General features: G+C 42.4%; 1 protein-coding gene across 1 annotated transcript in view; it reads right to left on the reverse strand.

Moving 5' to 3' along the window:
* The window catches only part of ARHGAP35 (Rho GTPase activating protein 35), a 113,009-nt gene that overhangs the window by 45,702 nt on the left and 39,733 nt on the right, over positions 1-27,574 (reverse strand). The window contains exons 2-3 of the mRNA XM_045531335.1: positions 18,674-22,547; positions 5,313-5,457 (exon numbers count right to left, since the gene is read on the reverse strand). Of these exons, the coding sequence (XP_045387291.1) occupies positions 5,313-5,457; positions 18,674-22,360 (3,832 nt within the window). The 5' untranslated portion in view covers positions 22,361-22,547. The remainder of the gene's footprint in view (positions 1-5,312; positions 5,458-18,673; positions 22,548-27,574) is intronic.

Consider the following 27,574-nt stretch of genomic DNA (forward strand, 5'->3'; position numbering starts at 1 on the left):
TAGCAGTACTTAATTCCTTTTTTTTTTTTTTTTGTTTAAGAGACATGGTCTAGTCTGGGAGCGGTGGCTCACGCCTGTAATCCTAGCACTCTGGGAGGCTGAGGCAGGAGGATCGCTCGAGGTTAGGAGTTCGAGACCAGCCTGAGCAAGAGCGAGACCCTGTCTCTACTAAAAATAGAAAGAAATGATCTGGACAGCTAAAAATATATATAGAAAAAAAATTAGCTGGGCATGGTGGCACATGCCTGTAGTCCCAGCTACTCAGGAGGCTGAGGCAGAAGGATTGCTTAAGCCCAGGAGTTTGAGGTTGCTGTGAGCTTGACGCCACAGCACTCTAGCCCGGGCAACAGAGCGAGAAAAAAAAAAAAAGAGACACGGTCTTGCTCTGTCGTCCAGGCTAGAGTACACTGACATGATTATAGCTCACTGTACCCTCAAACTCCTGCGCTCAAGTTATCCTCCTGCCGCAGCCTCCTGAGTAGCTGGGAATACAGGCCCGCACCATCGTAATTTCTTTTGATCACTGAGTGGTATTCCACTGGATAGATGTATCAGTTTGTTTATTCACCGGCTGATGGACATTTTGGGTGGTTTCTAGTTTTGGGCTCTCATGAACAAAGCTACTAGAAATAGCTGAGTACAAGTCTTTGTGTGAACATATGTTTCCATTTATCTTGGGAAAAGACCTAGAAGTGGAACGGTAAGTGTGTGTTTAACTTTTTAATAAACTGCCAAGGCGTCATCCAAAGTGATTCCACCCTTTTACATCCCCCTCAGCAATGTGTGAGGGTTCTCATTGCTCCGTATCCTCACCAGCACTTGGTCCTGTCAGTCACTTTATTCCCCAATGATTTTAAAATCCAGTAATGCTCCTTGCCTGATTCATTATGCATTTGTGTGATTATGTCTATTGCCCTCACCCCTGGACACTATGGGGGCAAACTGAGTTCAACATAGTGCTTAGCATATAACAGGTGCTTAATTAATATAAATATTCGATAAATATTGGTTGAATGAACAAAATCTGCCACCACCACCCCCACAAAGATGATAAGCTAATTATTTTTAGATCAACTATGAGTTATCAGGAAGTTGGTCTTCCTGCAATCACATGGTCCTGTATCTGGGATTTCCCCACCCGACTAGGGATGAGAGGTCAAGGCTGACCTGATTATGCTGCCCATCAAGGCAGTGCCCTAGGAAGGCAAATAAAGAAGGCATCACTCGTATTACACAGCCTGCCAAATGCAGGCACTGAAACACCAAGGCGGGATAGTGCAGGACCTCCAGCAAAGGGGTTTTGAAAATGAAGATGAACTTTGGCTGCAATATTGTGCCTAGGTAGATGCTGCCTTGAGAGGCAAAGCTCTGGTTCTGACACTGGGTTTTGTGCAGGATTCTTCCCAAGAGAGTAGAGGAAGAGCCACCTTTGCTCTAGTCAGGCTAACCCGGTACTTTCCTGACACTGAGGTCCTCCCTACAGTGACAACAGACTGAGACATACCCTGACTCCGTCCCAAGGGCTAGCTTCCCACCACACCTGGGTTCTTAAAGCAACAAAACAATCTCTTGTGAAATGAGCTCACATATGCCAAGTGCCCAAAGCCATGCCTAGATCCTATCAACGCTCAATAAATGTGTAAGGAACATAGCTGGGTGTGGTGGCACACACCTGTAGTCCCATCTACTCAGGAGGCTGAGGTGCAAGGATCGCTTGAGCCCAGTTCGAAGCTTCAGTGAGCTATGATCACGCCACTGCGCTCCAGCCTGGGTGACTGAGCAAGAGCCTGTCTTTTTCAAAAAAGTGTATAAGGAACAGAAAGTAGGGTGAGTGAACCTGATGGTAAACCATCCCTGGCATTATTATTTTCAACACCTGCCAAGCTTCCTTGACTTCAGGGAGAATTTCATTCCATAGGGACTAAAATTAAGATGCACTAACAAAACTGTGGCCTACCAGTTATTTATATGGAATGGTCTGAATACATTATAATTCAAGATATAAAATGGGTGCCTCTGCCCCAATGAACCTGCTTCTCCCTGAGCACAGTTCCTCTTTTTGCAGATCCCTGGAGCACTTGCTAGAGGTGCTGATGATTGGTCATCTCTCAGGAAGCAAACCAATTAAGAAAAGGACTACCTGCATGGGAAATCATTATCATCACTGTCGCCCTGCCCCTCCCACTGCCAAAAGAAAAAGGTTAAAAATCACAAAAAGAGGGAGCGAGGAGATTTGGTCCTACACATTTTTCAAAGAAACCATGCCTAGAGGATGCTATTTTTAGTGAAATGGCTAACAGGTGAGGCTGAGGAGAGGCTGGAGCCTGGGAACACAGGCAGCAGAGCCAAGGTACCCAGGCACTAGACATCTGCCTCCAGGACACTGAGATCTTCCCGGCTGGGGAGGAGTGACACTTGGAAGCTCCCTCCGGGGGTTCCTATACTGTAGAACATGGATATTTCCTAAACTGTAGGAAGTCTTGACTCAAATTTGGCCCTGAGACCCAGGACAGAAAACCTTAGTCTTGTGGCCCCTGTGAGCTATAAAGACAGTGTACTTGATCCGGAGAAATTCTTTTCAGGATGATTGTTGTGAGCAGGCTCTAAAAGTAACCCCTCGCCCCCACTCCACTCCAGTGAGATAAACTGAACTGAATATTTCCACTTCCTGCCATGCATCAGAGAGCTCAGATTAGTTTGGCCAATGTTCTCTGTCACTTAGGAGTCACACTGCTATAGAAGGGAGCAGTGACCCCACTGCCTCAACCAATTCTCCACGTAGATGAAAACTGGAGAAAAAAGCATTTGAGCCAGAAACATAAAATCAGTCTGGCTCCCAGGCTCCCCTCGACCCTCCCACTGCTCTCGTGGAGGTCCTAGAGCAGCTGTGGTAGTGATTTGCCCTCTTCCAGCCTTTCCATGTAACTGGAGCTGAGACAGTGAAAGTTTAATATCCTATTAGCACCGCAAGCACAGAGGCTGCCTCTGGGCTGGCCTAAAAGCACCTGCAAATCAATCTGAAAGCTGCTCTACTCATTGGCCATTTTTTTACCACATCCTAATTTTCAGAAATATGAAACAAGGTAAATGAACAATCAGAAAGCTCAGGAAAGAAGACAGGTGCCAACCAGAACCAATTTCCACCCACAATGTTAGGAGCTAACCTGAGAAGGCAAAATATGCAGGGGGAGTCTCAACACACAGCCTTGGTTATAAATGAGTAGCAAATTTTGAGGTGAGAAAGCAATGATCCTTTTTTTCTTTTTTTGAGACCCTGTTCCTGCTAGAAATGCAAAGCCAGAATCTAATCATGAGGAAACATTAAAACAAACAAACAAACAAAAAACCTTCAAATCCAAAACAAAACCAGGCTGAGGAACATCCTACAAAAAGAATTGAACTGTAATTCTTTAAAACTATCAAGGTCATAAAAAACACACCACCCAAATGGTTCCACATTAGAGATTAAAGAGGTTTGACAACTAACTGTAATATGTGGTCTGGCATTAGGTCCTGGATCAAAAAAATTTTTTGTCTGTTGCTATAAGGGATCTCAGTGGGTAAACTGATGAAATGAAAATGTCTTTAGATTACATTACAGATAGATTAGTTCTGGATCAATGTCAATTTCTTAATTTTGACAAGTACATTCTATAAGAGTATGTTTTTAGGAAATAGCCACTGAAAGTATTTAAAAGTAAAGATGCATCATACATGCAACTTTCAAACACTTCATTAATATAAAGAGAGAGATAAAAAAGATTCATACACAGAAAGAATGATAAAGTAAATGTGGTAAAATGTTAGCATTTAGGGAACCTGGGAATTTTTCTAACTTACAATTTGTTAAAACTTTCAATTTTTGTAACTTCCCTATACATCTGAAATTATTTCAAAAGAAAACGTTCAGGAAAAAAACGGCTCCCCACCTCCCCCCATGAAAATAACAGAATCTCTCTGAAGTGTAGGGTCAATATCGAGAGCCTTCAACCACTCAGATTTGTTTCCTATAGACTTCCTTGTCTGAGAGAGGTGCCAGGAAGAAAGTGATATAAAACCAGTGTCAAAAAGATGGACATAGCGGGTGAGGGTCTGCAGAAGATAGAGCTGACTGCAGCCCTGCCTGCCCACCTTCTCCACCAAAAAAAAAGAAAAAAAAAGATAGACACAGAAACAGTTTTGGGTACAGAATGAACTAAACAAAGCTGCAGATCTGCTGTGATTATGCAGACTGGCAGAGTATTTACTGAGATTCAGCCCTGGGGTACCACTGAGAAAACCCTGGAAATAACTATAAAGTCTTTGGCGGGCTTCAATTTAAAAGCTATCTTCCCTGATTTGCAACATTCTAAGTAAATATTAACATTGTCAATCAGTTTCACACGATGATGCTGAAATTAGCAGCAGAGCCTCCTGGGCTGTCTGAACCACACAATATCATATCATTACAGAGAACACCGGAATTAGAAGAACACACAGAAAGGCTATAAATCCCTACCTTAGTTTCAAATTAGTTTCAAGCTCAACTATTAATACTCAAGAATCCACATTAGCATGTGACTGTTATATCACCATCTCCTCAAAGATCACCAGCTTTAAAAGTAGCCTGGAAGTAGCCAGGAGCAAATGGAGAGAAACAACAGCGTAAAACTGGAAGGCCAGAGAGACACATGGGAGCTCTACACATGGGAGCTCTAACTGAATGAACAAATGGTCTTAACACAAGTAAAATTTTGTTATTTCAAGAACAATGCAGAAAATTTTCCAAGACAGTTTGCCTTTGTGATAACACCCAGTTGTCAGTGGAGCTGAAATTCAGCTGCATAACCAGAAGATATCCCAAGCATCCCAATTGTTTTTTACCTCAGAAAAAAACCCTATTAATACATGAGTCTCAGGTACACCCGAATGTACTGTGTGTCCAGTATAGTGCCCCGGACACAATGATACATAAAACCCTCAAGGAGCTGACAGCTCCGGAAGGAACAGACAGGCAGCTGACGCTGTGCTGCACGCGATGGTGGCTGCGGAGACAGCACAGAGCAAGTACCTAACCAGCCGCCACCGCAGCCCCGAGAACAGAACTGCTCCCACATGCACCAAGGTCTAACAAATGCTGCACAGAGCCTCGAAACTGCACAAAAATGGAGAATCCATAAACATGACAGCTGTCAGGACTGCTCGGCTCCTTCTCTGAGAGCATCTCACACTCAACAACTGATGCCAGAATCTAAGATGGCTTAGAAAGCCGATGGTTCCAGAAAACATCCTGTAGACAGTGAAAGGTATAAACTGTTAGGTAACACTCTTACCTGTGGCTTCAATGTACTCAATACATCTTTCAATAAAAATGGGGATCGGCTTCTCTGGAGTCACGACAGTTGTTAAGGGCACCCCAAAATAATTACTCTCCCAGGTTGCCTTTGTGATGGATGGCCGGGGTTTGGGCTTTGGTTTCTGTCCAGGAAAGAGAGAAGAAAGCATAAAAACAAAGTGAGTATGAACATGCAACTTAAACATCAATAAGCCTTCCAGAGAACTCACAGTGGTGTGAAAACTACTGCAATGATTTTAAGCAGGATAGAGACCCACTTATTCACGCCTCTAAATATCACACAAGATGCCAGAAAGCTGCCACATAGTCACACCGTGAGTGTGAGACTACATTATTAGAACAAAGATGTTTATAAGAAGCAGGCCATGTTTATTTAATAACATAGCAATAAGATGATTATCCACATCCTTTACCCAGTATGCACTGGAATAAACAGGAAGTTTTCCAAACACTACACATGGATAATAGATGTTATATACTCAAAGATGGCTAAAATCTTTAAAAAGGTGAAATAGAAAACAAATAATTTCCTCTTTCCAGAAATAAGATAGAGCATGCATTCTGCTAGGGCTGATAGTCCCAAATGAGAAATCCCTTTTATACATTAGCCTGGGGTTAATTCCCAATGTCTTTCACATTAGGAAAGGGTAAAGCCAGCTAATCAAACAAGACAAATAAAATAATTCTTTGCCTGTTCTTCCCCAAAGTTACCTTCCTCAAGAAGTAGTAGCAGCAGCAGCAAGAGCAACTGCTTAACTAATTAAGAACATACTATGCACCAAGCAATTCCAATTTTATTTTATTTTATTATTTATTTATTTATTTAGAGATAGGGTCTCACTTTATTGCCTAAGCTAGAGTGCGGTGCCATCATCATAGCTTAGTGCAACTTCAAACTCCTGGGCTTAAGCAATCCTCCCACCTCAGCCTCCAGAGTAGCTGGGACTACAGGCATGCACCACCATGCCTGGCTTATTTTTTTTACATTTTGTAGAGATGAGGTCTCACTGTTGCTCAGGCTGGTCTCAAACTCCTGGGCCCAAGCAACCCTCCTACCTTAGCCTCCCAAAGAGCTACGATTTTTTTTTTTTTTTTTTGAGACAGTCTCGCTTTGTTGCCCAGGCTAGAGTGAGTGCCCTGGTGTCAGCCTAGCTCACAGCAACCTCAAACTCCTGGGCTTCAGTGATCCTACTGCCTCAGCCTCCTGAGTAGCCGGGACTACAGGCATGTGCCACCATGCCCAGCTAATTTTTTCTATATGTATTTTAGTTGGCCAGATAATTTCTTTCTATTTTTTTAGTAGAGATGGGGTCTCGCTCTGGCTCAGGCTGGTCTTGAACTCCTGAGCTCGAGCGATCCACCCACCTCGGCCTCCCAGAGTACTAGGATTACACGTGTGAGCCACCGCGCCCAGACTCAACGAGCTAGGATTGATTATAGGCATAAGGCACCATGCCTGGCCACCCAAATATTATTTCTCTTTTTTTTTTTTTTTTTTGCTTCCAGATACCAAGTGGCAGCAGGAACTGAATACTATTTATTTTAAGCCTCATGACACTCCATTTTACTGAGAAAAACACTCTCACATGCCTAAATGACATAACTAGTAAGTGACAGTACTTGGATTCAAAGCCAGGAAGGGCTGTCTCCAAAGCTCATGTTCATTAACATTATTCATATTGAGATATTCTGCTCCAAAATTACTTGATCCTTTTATTTTGAAGCTTAAATGGGGAAAACACTGCTCTAAACAAATGATAAATTTCCTAAAGCCAAAAAAATACATTTGCAATTTTAGCCTTCTGTTAAAATGTCTACTAAAAAGAGGAGGGTCACCAAGTATGATGAAGGTAAATAGACCCAGGTGTATCTCCAGCAAATTGGTTTCATTTCCAAGTTGATGAGACCAATTTAGAGGGACAAATTTACTTAGAAATGCACACAGCCTATAAACCTATACAGTATTTATGGATTTTACATAAAATCCACTGAAAGAGACAACTAGCTGCCAGGTCACAAGTCAACCATTCTCTTTTCTCCTCCTGCCCATCCTCCTTCCTTTTAGTACCCCTTTATATGGGAACAAATCACTTCCTGTTTAGTCTGAGATTCTTTGAGGACTTCCTGTGCAACCAAGTGGCAAAAAAGAACAGCTGAGAATAAAATGTACACCAAAGAAAGAGCAAGCCCATTTCTGCGCCGCTGGTTGACATTGCCTCAAATGACAAACCAAAGGCAGTGAGAATCCAATCTTCATACTGCCTGCTAACTGATTCAGTATGGAGATCGGTAATGTGGGTGGATTCTGGGGTCCCAGAGAAGAACCACACACTCCACAAAGCCTATCCCCACCCACCGTGGATGCCCACTCCTCGTAAACCAGTGATACAGCCTCTTAGGTTGTGGGGAATGGCTGCTGCTAGCTCCCATTACATACTGCCAGAGGCAAACAGGCTCTGATGGCATACTTTTTGTCACAGAAGTAATGAAAAGCAAATTAATGATGTATGATATACCTTTACAGGAAGTAACTAAATCAGTGACCATCTCTCTAGCATTTTCTACTTATACCTGGGTATGAATCCTGACTAGACAAGTTCTATGATTTTGGTCAAGTAACTTAACATCTCAGGGACAGTACTCTGGTCACAAGGTGGTTGTGAGAGTAAAATGCTAAGATGTATGCAAAGTGGCTCAGCACCTTGTATACAGTAGTTACCCATAAGTGTGAGCTCTTATTAAAAACGGGCTGAGTGTTTCTACTATTACAAATTGTTACAACCAGGTAACAAGTCAATCAATATTCTCTCTCCCTTAAAACAGTACATAATTTTTAAAATTCAAAGTTTAAAATGTTCCAAGTTTAAAAGGCTTTAAAAGTTTAAAAAGTCGGCTATAGAATCTGTATAACCAATGAACATCATCTGTATTTAAAAGACATTCTTCCACCTTCTATCATTCAAGTTTTTAACAACCTCAATCCTACAAAATTTGCCTGTCAAAACTAACGTAACAGCATTTTTCTTCAAGAAAACTAAGGCTTCCAAATAAAACATGTTGTTAAGCACTATAAAACAGAACTGAAAGAAAAGCTGCAGGGAAGCTATTCCTAATCATCTTAAAGCCCTCTAACCATGGTTCTAGTAAACAGACAACAAATTTTAATCGTACATTTTCCCACCCTCTCAACATTAGAACAAGATGATGCAGGTGTGTTCTAATGATCTAACTGAGCTAGAAAATTTAGCCTCCATCAATTGAATGCTTTCTAAGTACCAGACCCTTCACCAGTTCTTTACATGCATTATCTCACTCCAAATACACAATAGATCTGGAGAACCCCATTTTATTTTTATTATTATTATTATTTTTGAGACAGAGTCTCACTCTGCTGCCCGGGCTAGAATGCTGTGGCGTCAGCCTACCTCACAGCAACTTCAAACTCCTGGACTCAAGCGATCCTCCTGCCTCAGCCTCCCGAGTACCTGGGACTACAGGCATGCGCCACCATGCCCGGCTAATTTTTTCTATATATACTTTTAGTTGTCCAGATAATTTATTTCTATTTTTAATAGAGACAGGGTCTCGCTCAGGCTGGTCTCGAACTCCTGACCTCGAGCGATCCACCCACCTCGGCCTCCCAGAGGGCTAGGATTACAGGCGTGAGCCAGCACACCTGACCTATTTTTATTATTTATTTATTTATTTATTTTTAGCGATGGGGGTCTCACTATGTCACCCAGGCTGGACGGCAGTGGCTCGATTATTGCTCACTGAAACCTTAAACTCCTGGGCTCAAGTGATCCTCCCACCTCAGCCTCCCCAGTACCTAGGACTACAAACACATGCCACCATGACTGGCTAATTTTTTTAATATTTTTGAGAACCCCATTTTACAGATGAAGAAGCCAAGTTCTGGAAAAATTCAGCAACTTAGTAATCTGCTCAAAACCTGTGCTCTTAACCACTACAGTTTATACACTTTTTTTTTTTTTTGAGACAGAGTCTTGTTCTGTTACCCAGGGCAGAGTGCAGTGGCATCATCATTGCTCAAACTCCTGGGCTCAAGCGATCCTCCTGCCTCAGCCTCCCAAGTGGCTGGGACAGGCACACCACAATGCCCGCCAATTTTTCTATTTTTAGTAGAGACGGGGTCTCATTCTTGCTCAGCCTCACCTCGCTCGAACTCCTGAGGCTCAAGCGATCCACCCACCTTGGCCTCCCAGAGTGCTAGGATTACAGGCGTGAGCCACAGCGCCCTGCCCAGTTTAAAAATTTCTTATGAAAGTTCTTGGGATAGGCAGAATGAATGGATGATTGAGTAAATGGATAAAGGTACACTGATTATCTGAAAGACTTCTAAAGGTAACAAAGATCCACTCACATAAAATACCAGGGAACTTTAACCTGGAAACAGGAAGAATGGGGCACTTTTCAAATCGCTATAGAGCTACCTATTGAATATGGAGCAGGCTTATTTTGTATGGCTTCAAAGGGTCATGTTTGAGTCAAGAGAGTTGGAACGCGAAATTAGACTATTGCTCTTATCTCTTTCACCTCAAAGAGTCCAAGATCTAGTTTAACCCTTCAATTTACAAATGTGGAAATGAAGAGTAAATTTTTGCAACAGCATCAACCTCCACTTGCTAAATGACATGGATTCTATCTCACTCTCACTTTTTTAAGATTTAAACAAACTGGTTTATAGAATGTCAAAATACCTCCTTGAGATACCTAAAGGCTATCTAGGGTGTCACAAAATTAGGCAGGGAATTCTTGCACAACTAACTCTAAATCTTCCTACTAAGAAAAGAGATTGGGGTGCATGTCAAGAGTTGGGCCAGAGTGCTGATATAACAACCAACACTTCAGGCATCTGAAGGGTTACTGGGCACATTTCAGATGGGAATGCCATTCTCTTAAGTGGCTTGACAGATGTCTCATGTCCCCAGACATGTGTCACTCTTTTAAGCAATCACTGGGAAGCACTCTCAGCAGCAGGTCCTTGGAGAGAAGAAAGTGAAACCACACAATATCCATCTTCTTTTGGGGGCACTCACTTAGCAGGCTGAACAGAAAAAACCATCTAGCCTGAGGACGCCAATCCCTGAGAACAATCTCCACATCTGTGCCTCTAAGTTTATAGTCCAACTGGGTCAAAAATGGATGAACAGTGATTCTTTAGGAGTGGCTGGACATAGTACTAGGTGCTCTGCACAACTGTCTGAACCCTCACAACCACCCTGCAAGGTAAGGGTTATTAGCCCTATTTTACAGTTGAGAGAGGCTCAAAGAGATTCACACCCTGCACTGAGAGCATGTGACCTATGAATGCCAAGGCCCCACGCTCTTTACCCTACATGAGCCAGCTCCACAATGAAATGCCACTGCCATACACAAAGGACCAAGCCAGCTTGTCCTTTCAGATAGATGTTTAAAGAATGAATAACATAGTCTATTGTTCTGCACCTCAGGGTTTCCTTAAAAACATGTTTGATCCTTAGTCTTCATATTAACTTTGTGGCAAAATTTATTTTATTTTTTTGAGACAGAGTCTCACTTTGTTGCCATGAGTGCCGTGGTGTCAGCCTAGCTCCCAGCAACTTCAAACTCTTGGGTTCAGGCGATCCTCCTGCCTCAGTCTTCAAGTAGCTAGGACTACAGGCATGCACCATGACACCCAGCTAATTTTTTCTATTTTTAGTAGAGACGGCGTCTCACTCTTGCTCAGACTGGTCTGGAACTCCTGAGCTCAGGTGATCCTCCGGCCTGAGCCTCCCAGAGTGCTAGGATTACAGACGTGAGCCACTGCACCCGGCCCTGTGGCAAAATTTATAAACAATAGTTTATGCCAGTGGTGCACTAGGGAAAAAGAGTGCCTGGAATCTGCCTCTGGCCTCTTAGCTTTTCGGACACATGGGCATAAAGGTGAAGCTCCCAACAATGGCAGAGTAGAAAGCTGTATCTGTCACTGCCTCTGCTCCCACTGGGGGGCGGGAGATAAGCCCACTCCACGGCCCCTCCAACTCCAACTGGGGCAAGAAAAGAGTAGAATGCCAGCCAAAGAACAGGGAAGAGCCAAGACAGGGCCCCTTCTATAAGCCTGTTAAGATGGCTGGGTTTCAAACCTGATGTGCAGTAGGCACTCAACACACTTGCTGAACAAAAGCAGTTTCCAATAAACCACCAGGCCAGTGTTCCTTTCTACTTTTTCATATTTGGCTGAGATGAGGACTATATCTAAGATGATTTTTTTCTTCTCCTTACATGGTGCTGCTCTCACTAGTAACGTGAGGGGGTGAGGCTCAGAGGCCTGGTTCATACATTGACAGTAGTACTATATCATAAACCCTTTTTGAAAAAGTAGATGAAGTAATAACTCTCTTTGTCACTCTGCAGGCACTGAACAGGGTATAGTCATTTATGTACACATACAACTACTTACCTACTGGGCTAAGTGCCTAGGAGGCAAGAATCTTGGCATCTTTCTTTTTTAATGAATTACCCAAGGTCATGTATCAAACTAGCAGCAGAGCTAATACTGGGACCAAAGTCATCTCCCATCCTCAATGAACTTATAATCTAACTGGTAAAAGATGACATGTCCATAATAAACAAAGTTGATCTACGATATCACATGAGTAAGTATCCATTGAGCAACAAAGAAAAAAGGTAAAGAGATTTAAAAGTACACAGGCAGTCTTCCACAGCTGTAATGGAGAAGTCAGCCACCCTCACTGGATAAAGAATATTCTATCTTCTGTGGGAACAGCAGGTATAGCTATTTAGTGACCCTAAATTGTCAACTTCAGACATTCTCTTCTGGTCTCCATAAATACTCTTTTATAGGTAAAATTACTTATCCAGATTTTAGGGTGAGAAAATACGGTCATTACAGTTGTATCACCTAGTACAGCCTTTTAAACGCTTGGCAACATAAAAAACAGAATCCAAGCCATTGGATTCACTGTTTTTGTTTTTTTAAGGAGTAACATCATATACAGAATGTGTTCTGGAACAGGGATGGTGGCATCTGAATGGGGACAAGAATGAAATTGATATAAACAGAACCCCACAGGGTCACATACATGGCTTGCCAAGTTGTGTGGTGGCACACTGGACTAACTGTAATTGGTAGGGTCTTAGAAAAATGGAAATATTCCACAGATGACATTACTAAAGCTTCCCCAAAAGCACTTTCTTGTATTCTATATTCAACACTGCACCTTTCTGATGGGCAATTATTCTCTCATATTTCCAACAGAGTTCCAAAGGGACCTTTTCAATTAAGTTATTCACTTAAGCCCCAAATGTATTCTTGGTTAACTGGTGCTCTCCTTCCCCTACCACTTCTGGCTCTGAAAAACTCCAAGCCCAAGTTTAGGAGAAAACCTGAAAACAGATTTATTTTGGCTGGCAAAATCTATTATGAAAGCACAAATATTTGGTCTCCTTCAAGCTGGCCATTAGTACGATGACCAATCACTCACCATACTGGAGCATCTTTATTTAGGTATGACCAGGAAGGAGCACGAAGTCCTGGCCTTTCTACCATCCTCAATCCTCTTGAATGACGGCAAAAGAAAGGAACGTATCCCACTGCAGGACCCAAATAAATCAAGACCATAGCTTTTTGCTCTGTAAAGGCATGAAGGCTGGCAAACCTGGGTCAATTCACGGCCAGTGCAACTGGGGGCTCAGTAGAGGGGAGTGCCTACTAGCTCCCGGTACGTTTTTACAAACACCCTGCCTGAAATTCAGTGCACACTCAATGTGGACTTTCCAACACTATGGGTCAGTTTCAATCTACTTGTCTCCTCTCAAATGCTGGATAAAACTCATTCAGAAGGCCCTTCCCTTGCAAGCAGAGGTGATAGTCCTGATGAGAGCTGAAATAATATGAGTTCCTACAAAGGTATTCAGTTTCACCAGGTGGTGGGAGAGAACAAGCTGGCTCAGTGAAGCAACAGAGCAATATCTCTGTTCTTTGAAAAATAAATTTGGGTTGCCTCTTGTAATTTTTTTTTTTTTTTTAAGAACAGGTGTGCTGTAAGCTAAGGCAGATAGTTAAAAAGATAGTCTATTTTTATCACCAAAAACATACTACAGAAGTTCTTCAGGCTTAAAATAAACTGAAAATCGAGTGACACCAGTTCAAAACAATTTCTCAAAGTTCCAGTTGCTATTCAATGTCTCCCTGCCTTTTTTGTCGTCTATTCAACCTGTCTCTGAGGCTAGAAACAAAGAGCATCATGCTGTTCTTGGGGGACAGTGTGGGGAAATGGATTTTTTTAGATAACCAAAGTCCTTTTACTTGAATGAACAAATCAACAGGACTGATTGAGTTGTCTAAATATATATGCCCCCTACTACTGAATATTAGCATCTTTCTTGCAGACTAGATTCTAAAAACCCACTGGAAGTGGAAGTCAGAAGAGCAGGGTTCAAAAATCTCAGCTCCTCCGCTTAGTAGTTACATTAACTTGGGCAAGGTGTTTAATTTCTCCGAGCCCCAGTTACTTCATTGCTAAAACCAGGATGGAAAAAATTGCCCTTGTTAAGATTGGTAAGTTCTCAAGTCAGCAGTAGTTGTAAAAAGAAAAAAAAAAAGACTGATAAGAATAAATGAAAAATTTATGTGAAAATGCCTGGTACTATACCTGGCACACAGTAGATAGTCAATAAATGCATGAAAATACAAAATCCTTCACATGGTATCTGCAGCCCTCCACTATTTGGCAAGGGTCTCCCTCTCTGCACCAGGCTTCTTTCAACTCTCTGAACACATCATTTTTCAGCTCCAAGTTCCATGCTTTCCTGGAAAGCTCTTCCCATGAAGCCTCCATCTTCACTGACTTTGCCTGCCTCACCCTTTAGAAGTCTCAGCTTTAAATATCATTTCCTTGAGGAGCTTTCCTGATGTCCCAGTTCAGGTTAAACTTCCTTGTTACACAATTACTACCTCTCCTCTGGTGATGTTCAAAATGCATGCAAATACATGTTTAAAACCTATCATCCCCAACACTGTAAACTAGAAGAACATAACTACCACACCTATGGCACCTAGCACAATGTCAAGCACAAAACAAGTGCTCAATAAATGCCTATGCATTGAATTGAATGTTTCTTTCCTAAAAGAACAAATGAGCTTGTGTACTTAGTTTAAAAGATAGAGTTTTTTCAGGAATCAGGAAATCCAAGGTCAAGTCAGCATGCTCACTCCATTTTTAAAACCAAGGTATTATTTGGTCTTAAAGCTCATTGAGTAGGACTAAGCTTTTCTGAAGCACACACTGAGAGTCTTTCCCGAGCAGGTTACAAAGGGCTCATATTTCATAGCATTCAGCTTGTCTGTCAAAACGCAACATCCCTCAAAGGGGAGCAAGCAGGCCAATTCCCCAGCTGGTTTTTATTCACACTAGAAACTTTAACTCCGTTCTAGGCCTCACAAAATGAGAGCTGTGTCCACACAAAGCCACAACAACCAGCCAATTCACTGAATCCGATGAAATAAGCCAATTCACTAGGGGGGACACAAACTGTCAAACTGGTTACTTGGTGCCTTATAGACCAAACAATGCATGATTGAATTGGTTAGCTCTTCAATAGGTTGTCTTGTCATGTGGTAGCTACAGTGAGTGAAAGATTTTCTTTATCATTCTGTTACGTTTTTTTAAATACAAAAATAAGGGCACATTAGATAGAAGGGTAAATAGCCAATAATGTCTTCTCTTTAAATCCGTGGTCAAACACACCAAATTCAGCAATCTGAGCATGCCGAAAAGGCATATTTTGCGGAACAAGGCTTCCCAGCCTGTTTTTTGGCTTTAAAATAAGACCCTGCCGATCCTGATCTCATCTTTGCAAACGCATGGCACTGGGAGACAGAGACCATGTGCAACAACAACTCTTTACAAACAAAGCATCTATTCATGGACCCCACTAAAGTGCAATAGTAGATTTTCAATTTCATTCAGCTGAGTGCGGAAGGCTCCCACTATGAGGGTGGGTTGCTAAATGGTTCAGCTGGGAAAAGGACCCAGAATGAGGGTCAGCTTTTACAGTCTGCACTTTCATTAGGAGACATGAAAGCAATCCCCTCACTTGGACTCCAATTTTACAGTAAAGACCTAATCTAGCTAATTAGCCAAGGGCGCGGAGTGATTTTTCTTTTTCCATATCACACTGGTACCCAGAGCATAGCTTATTTTTTGTTAGGGCAGTTGCTAGGGCTAAGTACCAAGAAAGGAGCTCAGTAACAAACACAAAGGGTTAAAACATAAACAAAAAAGGACAATGTTGGTCCCTCAACAGACCAGACTAGTTTTCTTCTTTTTCTGAATACTACAGGAATACTTCCACCTTTAAGTCTTTCCTTAACTCATGCTACTCATTTTTATTTTATTTTATTTTTTTGAGACAGGGTCTCACTCTGTTACCCACGCTGGAGTGTGGTGGCATCATCATAGCTCACTGTAACCTCAGACTCCTGGGCTCAAGCAATCCTCCTGCCTCAGCCTCCCGAGTAGCTGGGATTACACAGGCACATACCACCATGCCCAGCCAATATTTAAAATTTCTTAGAGAGTTTCCCTATGTTGCTCAAGCTCATCTCAAACTCCTGGCCTCAAGTGATCCTCCCACTTCAGCCTCCCAAAGTGCTAGGATTACAGGCATGAGCCAACGAGTCCTGCCCCGTTTTACTCATTCTTCAAGGTCTAGTTAAATGATAATAGCTAACACTTATCCACCATGTGCTGTGCCCAGTGTTCATGTCTCACAACCCCATGAGGAAGGTGCTGCTTCTTTTGCAGAAGGGACATAGAGAGGTGACTCATGTGCCCAAAGTCCAAGTGAGGAAGTAGAGGAGTTGGGATCTGACAGTAGGCCTCCTGATTCCCAGAGCATGGGCTCCTACTGACCTAATCTCCACACCCTACTCTACCTTAACCACCCCCAACATGGGTTCTTCATTCTGCCCCCACACAGCCTTCTTTGGGCAGACAACCTATTTTCAGTGGCTGTGTAGGTCTTGCTGCCTCAACTGGGTGCTGAGGTCTAAGCAAAAAGAGTCTGTGCCACTTCCCCAGTGGTGTCTGCCATGCAGGAGGTATGGAGTATATCTTCCATTACCAACTGAAATCAGAGTGCCTGGCTGCCCTCCCCTCACTTCAAATAAATATCGTATTGCTTTCGCATGTCACTAAAAATCAAAGGCCAAATTCCCACATAGGGGCTGGCTTGGCATTCTCTACCCTGATGGTATCTTGCTTTTCCAGTAAAACAAGTGTCCGTCTGTGTTCTTAACAGCAATTTTAAATAGGAGGTTTGCTCCCACAGCCAAGGGTTTGCTCATCTCTGCATTGGGATGACAAAGCAACTACCGTCATTTCAAAGCATCATTTTATATGGCAGGAAGAGAAAATTTCACTTTCTACTCACTCTTTCCAAAGGATACAAAGAAACTGACTTCTGGCAGGCTACTGCTCTTGGGCCAGAAGTATCATTTTTATTTGACTTGAAGAGGTGTGGCCCTCATAACTAAAGATAGACTGGAAGTTACCACTTTTGACACGCTGACCCAGCAATCCAGCCTAAGAAGCTCTAGGTTAGGCAGAGCTCGTTACCAGCACTGACACAGCTATCTCAGGGGCTCACCAAGACCAGCTGCATTCTGCGAAGCCTCCACTACAGCACGTGCTCTTTAAAGCCTGGCTTGTTTAGCAATGTGTTTTAAAAGTATCATTTTAAGTATTAAAAATGTAGCTAGAAGTCAGAAAAATAGTTCTAATTCAGTGTGCTGTTATGCCACCTTCCTAATTCCCCAGGTGTTCGAACACCCCCACAAATTAGAAGACTGTCAGCATTTAGATAAGCTGTTCCAGCAACAGTCTTCTTTGGGAGTGCAGGAGGAAGAAAAGAAAGGCAAATGTCTAAAATGTTTGGATTCCAGTGTCATTAAACAGGAGAGCTTTGGGAAAATACTGGGAAGCAGGTCAGGCTGTTTTCTGGCTTCCTAAATAAGGACTGCTGTGAATGGGCCTGCCCCGCACCAACCTTTGGAGAAGAAAACACTGGAGGCAGATGAAGGACTCAAATGGAAAAGCAAGCTGAGGGCAAATCAAACAGAAGAATGCCTATGATATTTGTTAAGAGTCAGTACAGATAGGGAGGGGGAGGGGAACAGAACACACAACAGTGCTGCTCTGCCCTTTCTCACACTGCATAGGTAAGAAAACTCTGGAAGCTCCTGGTCAATGGTGACTGAGGAGCACTCTGCTACGAGGCAATACAAAGTGGATGCAATTTCCTTGGGAGGGCAAAGACACCCTGTTCCTTCATCTCCAAGGGCCCTAGGCTGCTGAACTGGCCTCCTGCTGTATTTGACAACAGAACTGTCAGATCTCAAGATGGCCTGGACCCTAGAACCTTCTGATTTGGTATGTTGGCAACGTTTCTTTCCAAAGGTACCTGCAATACTTTTAGACAAGTGACTTTGTTCTCTGCTGTTTAATAGGAGGGAGAGCAGCAAAACTTCAATGTCTCTACTTATCATTCTGTACAGGATAATGCTGGTCAAGGGGCATTATATAACACAGTTCTGTTGTGGTGTCTCACCACAATGTCTTTCTCTGAAAAAACAAGGCCAGGCAAGGAGGCTCAAGCCTGTAATCCTAGCACTCTGGGAGGCGGAGGGGGGAGGATCACTTGAGGTCAGGAGTTCGAGACCAGCCTGAGTAAAAGCAAGACCCTGTCTTTACTAAAAACAGAAAAAATTAGCCGGGCGTGGTGGCTCATGCCTGTAGTCCCAGCTACTTGGGAGGTAGAGGCAGGAGGATCGCTGGAGCCCAGGAGTTTGAGCTTGTAGTGAGCTATGACACCAGTGCACTCTAGCCAGGGCAACAGAGCAAGAATCTGTCTCCAAAAAAAAAAAAAAAAAAAAAAAAGATAGATAGATGAAATTTATGTTTAGCAGTAAGAGACAGGCATGCAATTTTGGACTCTGGTGTTTAAGCAAAGGAAGAGCAAGTGTATTGTCACTGGCTTGGCCATTTGTCAGGACACTCAAGTTGTACACTATCTGCTCATTTTGGTAATTCATTAAATACTGTTTTAGAGAGGGACAACTCAGCCTATCTATCTAAGGTCCTAACTACGTGAGAGATGCCAGTAGTAACTATCTGAGACATTGCTAACTTTTTTATGCTAAGTCACACACACATAGCAGTTTTTTCCTAACCACAACAAGCTGTCCTTGAAAAATCATCATCATCAATCAACTCTCACCAAGACACTGCACAAATCACTCCTATGACTCAGCCTAAACTGGTGCCTTACCTTAGTGTTCCTCCTTAGACTTCGAAGAATATTCCTCCTCCTCGGGTCTTCGTCTGTTTCATATGGAATGACGGCATTGTCCCCTTTATAACCCTGGGAAGCCTGATCCTCCTCTTTTTTCCGGATGGGCCCCAGCTCATCATCACTCCCCACACTGAAGCTGGTTCGGTAACTAGCAAACCTCCCCAGCCGGGTGCATCTTGTCCTGTACAGCACTGGCTTGCTCACGATGGAAACTTTCCGGCCTCGCTCTAGAGAGCTGGTGTCCATTTCACTGTCAGAACCATTCCCACTGCCATTGGACTGGGCTTTGTTGATATTCCGAATGGTGATGATTTTGCCTTGGGTGCTGTCATGGGGCACAGAATATATGTTTTCTTCTTCATTTCTCGGCTTGACCACAGCATCCATGGGTTCCGCATAGTCAGAAGGATCAAAACCATCCTGAGGCAGCCAGGGGCTAGAAGACACGGACTTCCTCTGTCCATCCCCCCTATGGCCTTGGTCTAAGTAAGACAGATCCCCCTTTGTCATTTCAAAATGGACAGGGGGCTTTGGTTTGACAGGTGGAGGTACTTTGTTGTTCAGTTTACTCTCAAAATTGCTCATGATGAAAGACAGCCCATCATTTCCCTCCAGTTCCATAGAGAGCTTAGAATGGTCTTTGGATAAAGAGGGCAGTGATGTGTCTTCTCGAAACAGGCTGTAAGATGAGGGCTCGATATCTTCTTCTGAATCCTGCAGGTTTGAGTTGCAGAGCGGTGATCCTGCCCGGGGGGAGTTAAACACCTCCTCTGTGGTGCTACAGGCCTCAGCAACGTTATCATACATATGAGTGGCCTCGACTATGTTCTTTTTCTCCACCACATCTTTAAAAAACGGGTGAAAGATCTCAAGTTTATGCTGGGGTTGGCTACAGGGGATGCTTGTGAACCTTCCGTCAATTTCTTGAGCAATCTCCTCTCCCTCAGTCAGCTGTTCCCGACTTAAGTCATTGTCCAGGACATCTATAGCGCCGTCAGTGAGTGCCACAAGCTGAATGGGGATAATATCCTGCACTTCACAAAGAAAGGCACGTAACATAGCCAAGGAAGCCTTACGTTTGGCTGAATAAAAAACAATGTACCCATGAACCAATCGGCTTTTTCTAATGCTAAACGAGGAATGGTATGAAAGAATAGACAGTTCGATGCGTTTCTTGTGTAGTCCAATTGGTAGTTCAAGTAAAACAGAGTTGTTGCTTCCAGAGTGGGAAGACTTACAGGTTTGGGACTGAAGGACAGGAAAGAGTATGTCATCTGCACTAAAAGGATCTCCACACATCAGACACATAACAATTCGTAGATCAACATCAGCCAAGTCTTTGATGCTAGCAGTAGAACTGACCAGGTTTAAGTTACGCTTGGAGTCTAGGAGTCCCTTCAAAACTTGACTAATTTGCTTTTCATTAATGTTGCGTCCATAACCAATGCCAGCAGAAGCAGGGTCAAGAAAGACACACTGAAGTTTGCTAGCAATTTGCTGACCTTGTTGTATTAAGCTATGCAGAGTCTCTCCACTGGTGTCTCCTCTCTTGTTAACCAAAATTAACGTCAGGGGGAGGTGGACTAAATGATTATCCCGCCTGCCAAGCGTGGACTCTCTACTCTTCTCTATGCTCTCCACTACGTAGGACAGTGACTCCTTTGAATTGTAAAGGCAGAGACAGCCATGGGGCTGAAACGTTGGCGTCTGAAAAGAGTTCACAGGAAGCCTAACATTCCCCTCTATTGGCCTTAAGGAAAGCTCATACATTTTACCATCTATCACATACTTGTCATCATTTGTACAAAGAGCTCGAATCTCATTGGCCAACTCTCGGGCAAGGCCATCTTTGCCCAATATAACCAAATTGATTCTATCAATGTTGGGGTCAGAGAGAGAATTTTTCTGATTCCGGTCAGATGGTCGGATAAACCGAGAACTAATCAAGTGCTCAATCTTAGCATCCACACAAGCTGGGCAGCTGGGGCATGTCTCCTTTGTTGGATGGTACACAAAATGAATGTGCTTCAGAATAAGGGCATCACGTTCTGCTTGGAGCTTTTGTAATGCTTTAAATCGCTGTTCCTCCCCCAGAACATCCTGAATGACACCCATCTTTTCCTTGCTGGGCTTAGCATCCAGCTCTAGTTCATAAAACAATTCTGAATATTCCAAAAGCAACTCCTGAAATTCTTCCTTTGCTTTATCTATAATTTGCTTCTGGTGTTTGCCATAAATATCCATGTATACAGATTCTTCCAGCCACTGGTAGAAATCTTCATTCATAATAAAACTACGGGCCTCCTCCCAAGGCTTTCCTGGAGTTATGAAAGGAGAGGTCTCCAGGTTTTCTTTAAACGCCCTTCTCATCTCAGCTCTTTTCCTCTCGTTCCTCAGCTTCTCTAAGTGGGCCTCGTACAGCTGCTCTGCAGGGACGGTATCCATTAAGTCAAAGGGAATCCGTTCATTTTCCATGTTATCAATGTGGCTGGTCGCATCCCACGGTGTCTCTTCAAGTACAACAAACCACTTCAAGAATTCTGGCTTGGTTTCTAAGAGCTTTTTGGCTTTTATGCAGCTTAGGTGGTCTATTTCATCTAGATTAGGTATAAGAGCTTCAAATGCTAACGGCAGGGCTGCCAGGTACAGCTTTCTCCTGCGCTCAATATGCTCATGCTTGAGGCGGTGGATGTGCTGCAGAAACAGCTTCTTAGCTTTCTGAGTCCCTTCCAGGTAGACATAGTCCTGGTACTCTGGAGAGGCCTGCATCTTTCGGCTGACACTCAGCCAATTTTCATTGTGGTTTTTCACAATGCGACTCACCAGCCACTCATATTTGTCTTTTGCTGTAGCTATCTGCTGGCTCTGTTGCTTGAGAGCTTCAAAATAAGGAATGATTTTCGTCTTTCCCCGACTTTTATCAATGAGTTGCACTAAGGTGCTGAAAGCCAAGTCCACGTTTACATTGGATCTCGCTGAGGTCTCCACAACCTGGAGGTTCTTTTTGCTTAAGGCAAAAGTATGTGCATCTCTAATGTACCGCTCAACACCCTCATCACACTTAGTCAGGACCACCACTATGGGCTTTTTTGTCTTTGCAAGCTGATTGTAGAGATTGGAGACAAACTTAAGCTGGTCATCAAAGTTCCTATTCATGCCCCTGCTAACATCAATACCAAGAAGAAAACCATCAATCAGCAGCTTTCCATCTGGCATTTGTTTCTGCTCAAAGTCCTGCTCCAGCCCCAGCTGGTCAGTGCAAAAGTACATGAGTTTTTCAGCTGATGCAAGCTTGGTTGCAGCAGCTCTCTTGATATAGGGCTGCAGGGCTGTGCTTCGATGAGGTTGAAAAGTTTGATCATCGATAAATTCAGTCTGCTCCACAATGTGCATTTTACATTCCACACAATCCTCCAGGGAGCGGCTAACTTCTCCCCAGTAGAGAAAGTGGTCATTATTGACCACTCGCCCACCAAAGTCACTGGTGCTGAGGACAGAGGTATGGTCCAAGTGAAACTCATCAGCACTCGGACGCACAAAGCGGTTACACAGACAGGACTTTCCAATGCCACACTGGCCCTTCTCCTTCTCAGTTCCCGACAATCCCACCACACTGATGTTGTAGGTGGGAATGCGGACATCTTGCTTTCTTGCCATCATCATCGTCGACACATCCTGCCACAATCAGCCACTTCCAAGATCAGATTAGTGTTTTCCAGTGGAATGAATGGCTTCCAACATTATCAGTGGGGGCTGGATTGACATGCAGCCAGAGTGTCAGGTCCCATAGTGTTACACACCAGTAAGAAGTTTTCGCCACTTCTCATAGACAAATAGCCAACATTTCTTCCTAAATGGGGGAGAAAAAGAAAACCCATCAACATCGTAATTTTGGAACTCAATTTTAATCACTGAACTGTAGCAAAAACAATTTTCTTATTCAACAAATATTTAGTAAACATTTATCATGCCAGGCTTTATGCTGGATGACGATATAAAAGCAAGTAAGACTGACATCTGTGTACCCTCAGAGAGATATAATCTAGTACAATGGAGGAAGACATAAGTAAGCAATGTGCTAAGTGCTAAAACAAGAGTGTAAGGCCACCTCTGAAAAATGGCTGATTCCATGGCTAGGGCAGGGGAGGTAAAAGATAAGCCTGGATCATCTTTTTGTGCAAGAAAAAAAACGACAGGGCATCTCACAAGGACACAGGAGCCAGCATGAAGGAGCTCCCATTGGCCAAGTCTAGGACAATTTGAGCACCAAAATGATTTAAAATGGTAATGAATTATAACCCACTGCAAAAAATAAGAGCATGAATCCACACAACTGAATCAGGCAAGAAATAACACGGGATGCTAAATGTAGGGGGTAAATTTTGATGAGAACCAAGATAGTTGCATAGAATTCAGGTATCTCCTGATAGACTACTCATTAGTTGCAAGGGAGAGAGGGGGAAAAACACACACATCCTCAGTATACAGTAGAGAAACCAGGCAACACCTTGACTGGGTAATCAAAATTAACATCACCAGGCTGAGCTCGGTGGCTCACACCTGTAATCCCAGCACTTTGGGAGGCTGAGGTAGGAGGACCACTTGAGGCCAGGAGTTCGAGACCAGTGTGGGCAACAGAGTGAGACCTATCTCTACAAAAAATAGAAAAATTAGCCAAGTGTGGTGGCATGCACCTGTAGTCCCAAGCTACTAGGGAGGCTGAGGCAGGAGGAATGCTTGAGCCCAGGAATGCAAAGTTGTAGTGAGCTATCATGACGCCACTGCACTCTAGCCTAGGCAACAGAGCGAGACTGTCTCAAAAAAAAACTTAACATCACCAATAAGAGATATAAGGACACTGTAGACCTCCAGATATGATACCCCTGATACAACATCACTATGCAGTATTATGGCCTAGAAAGCATAACTTGAACCTCATTATGAGGAAACATCAGACAAATACAACTGAGCAACATTCTATTTTTTTTTTTTTAAGTACAGGGCAGGGCTCTGTATTTTTCAAAAAATGTCAGTCATAATAGAAAAGGATAGCCATGTAAATGCTCCAGATTAAGGGAGGCTAAAGAGACATCATAACTAAATACAACTATCTGACTATAGACTAAATCCTGTTCCAGAGGAAAGGCTATACACGACCATTATTAGGTCAATTAACAACACTGAACTATGAATGCAATATTAGATAAAAGTATTTTATCACAAAGTCAATATATAAAAATCTACTGCATTTCTATGTACTAACAATGAACAATCTGAAAAGGAAATTATAAAAACAGCTCATTTACAATAGCATTGGAAAAAATAAAATGCTTAGGAATTAAGCAAGTAAAAGACCTGCACAATGAAAACTACCAAACAGTGCTGAAAGAAATTAAAGACATAGGCCGGGCGCGGTGGCTCACGCCTGTAATCCTAGCTCTGGGAGGCCGAGGCGGGTGGATCGCTCGAGGTCAGGAGTTCGAGACCAGCCTGAGCAAGAGTGAGACCCCGTCTCTACTAAAAAAATAGAAAGAAATTATCTGGCCAACTAAAAATATATATACAAAAAAATTAGCCGGGCATGGTGGCTCATGCCTGTAGTCCCAGCTACTTGGGAGGCTGAGGCAGTAGGATCGCTTAAGCCCAGGAGTCTGAGGTTGCTGTGAGCTAGGCTGATGCCACGGCACTCACTCTAGCCCGGGCAACAAAGTGAGACTCTGTCTCAAAAAAAAAAAAAAAAAAAAAAAAAAAAAAAAAAGAAATTAAAGACATAAATGGAAGCACATCACATGTTCACAGATTAAAAGACTTAATATTGTTAAGATGGCAATACTCAAAGCAATCTATAGATTCAATGCAATCTTTTTCTTTCTTTCTTTCTTTTTTTTTTTTTTGAGACACAGTCTTGCTCTGTCACCCTGGGTAGAGTACAGTGGGTGTCATCCTAGCTTACTGCAACCTCAAACTCCTGGGCTCAAGTGATTCTCCCGCCTCAGCTTCCCAAGTAGCCGGGACTACAGGCAAGCACCACTACACCAGGCTAATTTTTTCTATTTTTAGTATAGACGGGTCTTGCTCTTGCTCAGGCTGGTCTCAAACTACTGACCTCAAGTGATCCTCCTGCCTCCACCTCTGAGTGCTAGAATTATAGGCGTGAGCTACTGCACTAGGTCTCAATGCAATCTTTATCAAAATCCAAATGACATTTTTTGCACAAATAGAAAAACCCATCCTAAAATTTCTCTGAAATCTCAAGAGACCCCAAATAGCCAAAACAATCTTAAAAAAGAAGAAGGCTGGAAGACATACTTCTTGATTTCAAAACTTACTACAAAGCTACAGTAATCAAAACAGTGTGGTACAGACATAAAGACCAATGGAATAGAATACAGACCCCCCAGAAATAAATCCTTGTATATATATGGCCAAGTTATTTTTGACATGTGTGCTGAGGCCCTTCAATGGGGAAGAGACAGTCTTTACAACAAATAGTGCTGGAAAAATTGGATATTCATGTGCACAAGAATAAAGTTGGACCCTTACCTAATACCATACACAAAAATTAACTCAAAATGGATCAAAGACATTTAAATGTAAGACCTAAAACTACAAAAAGAAGAAAACATAGGGCAAAAGCTTCATGACCTTGGATTTCACTTGATATGACATCAAAGGCACAGGCAACAAAAGAAAAAAATAGAATGAATTTCATAAAAATTTAAAAATTTTATGCATCAAAAGACAATATCAGGAGAGTAAAGAGGCAACAACTCCACATGGTGGCACATACCTATATAGTCCCAGCTACTCCAGAGGCCGAGGTGGGAGGATCACCTGAGCCCTAGAGCTGGAAGCCAGCCTAGGCAACATAGTGAGACCCTATCTCTTTAAAAAAAAAAAAAAAAAAATAGCAACCCAAAGAATGGGAGAAAACATTTGCAAATCATATATCTGAAAAGGGATTAATATCCAGAATATAGAGAGCTCCTAAAATTCACAACAAAAAAACAAATAACCTGACTCAAAAATGGGCAAAGGATTTGAATAGTCATTTCTTCAAAGAATATATACAAATGGCCAATAAGAGCATGAAAAGATACTCCACGTTAGGAAAATGCAAATTAAAACTCCCAGGAGATACAACCTCAAACCCATTAGGATGGCTACTATCAAAAAACCAAAAGTACATGTTGGTAAAGATGTAAAGAAATTGGAACCCTTGTGTGCTACTGGTGGGAACATAAAATGGTACCATCAGCTGTAGAAAACAGCATAGCAGTTTCTCGAAAAGCTAAATATAGAATCACTATATGACCCAGCTCTTAGGTATATACCCAAAAGAAATAAATCGAAAACAGGGTCTCAAAGAGATATTTCTGTACCCATATTCATAGCAGCATTATTTGCAACAGCTAAAACACGGAAGCAACTCAAGTGTCCATGTACCAACAAATGGATGAGCAAAAATGTGGCATATACATATACAATGGAATATTATTCAGCCTTAAAAAAGGAAGAAAATTCTCACAACATGAATGAAACTTGAGGATATTATGCTAAGTGAAATAACCCAGTCACGAAAAGACAAATACTATATGATTCCACTTATATGTAGTACTTAAGAGTAGTCAAACTCATAAAGACAGAAAGTAGAATGGCAGTTGTCAGGGGCTGCGAGGAGGAGGGAATAGGAAGTTATTGTTTAAAGGGTACAGACTTTCAGTTTTACAAGATGAAAATAGTTATAAAGATAGATGGTGGTAACAGCTGTACATTATGAATGTATTTAATAGTTAAAAATGATTAAGATGGTTAAGTTTTATGTTAAGTGTATTTTAACACAGTAAACAAGACTGGGGAAAAAAAGAAATGCAAGAAAGATAAATCATAAAAATTATATTATCAAAGTAAATTTATAAAGTTGATAACTATCATGTGAGAGAATATCCCCACTTTTAGGAAACACAAGTATTTTGGAGGAAAGAGCCATAATGTATGTAACCAGTCCAGGAAAAAAAAATGTATACACATTGAGAAAGAGTAAGAATACAAAAAAGGTGTTAAAATGTTAACAATAGATGAGTCTGGGCAAAGTGTATAGGATACTCCACTCTTTTAGGCTATTTTTAATTTTGCAACTTCCTGTAAGTTTGTAATTATTTCCAAATTTGAAAAAAAATTTTAAGGGTGTGAATATGGGATGGTTTCCCTGACAAGAATGTAAGCTCTGTAAGGATAAGGCCCAACTCCTGTCTAGTTCAACTCTGTGCCCTCAGCCTATGGCATAGTGCTTGACACATATACTTACTGAAAGAATCAATAAATGAATGACTATTAAGCATATTAAAGGGTCCCCAAGCCCACCCTTTTAGATTTAGGAAAGGCTTTCTGGAGAAGTTCCATCTCAGGTGAGACTTGAAGTACAAAGTACATTTCAGACAGAGAGATGAGATGTGCACAGACCCCACCTTCCCTAAAAAAAAAAAAAAAAAAAAAAATGCATAGCCAGTTGGGGGAACCAGCTGGAACAAAGTGTGTGTGGGGAGAGGATGGGTTAGATGCATTAGCAAGTAATCAGGAACTAGGTTAAACCACCTTGAAATAATTTGAATTCTTTCCTCAAGGTTATGGGGAACCACAAAATGTAGCCAAAAAGGAAGACAATTTTTCCACTGATGGGGAGCAGGGGCGGGGGTATGGTTTCAGGATGATTCAAGCACATTACATGTATTGTGCAGTCAAACCTCTCTGCTAAGGATAATCTGTATTTCCAGCCACTCCCCAGCACTAGCATCACCACCTCAGCTCCACCTCAGATCATCAGGCATTAGATCCTCATAAGCAGTTTGTAACCTAGGTCCCTCGCATGCCCAGTTT

Source organism: Lemur catta, chromosome 19, assembly GCF_020740605.2.
Source record: "Lemur catta isolate mLemCat1 chromosome 19, mLemCat1.pri, whole genome shotgun sequence".
Taxonomy (NCBI): domain Eukaryota; kingdom Metazoa; phylum Chordata; class Mammalia; order Primates; family Lemuridae; genus Lemur; species Lemur catta.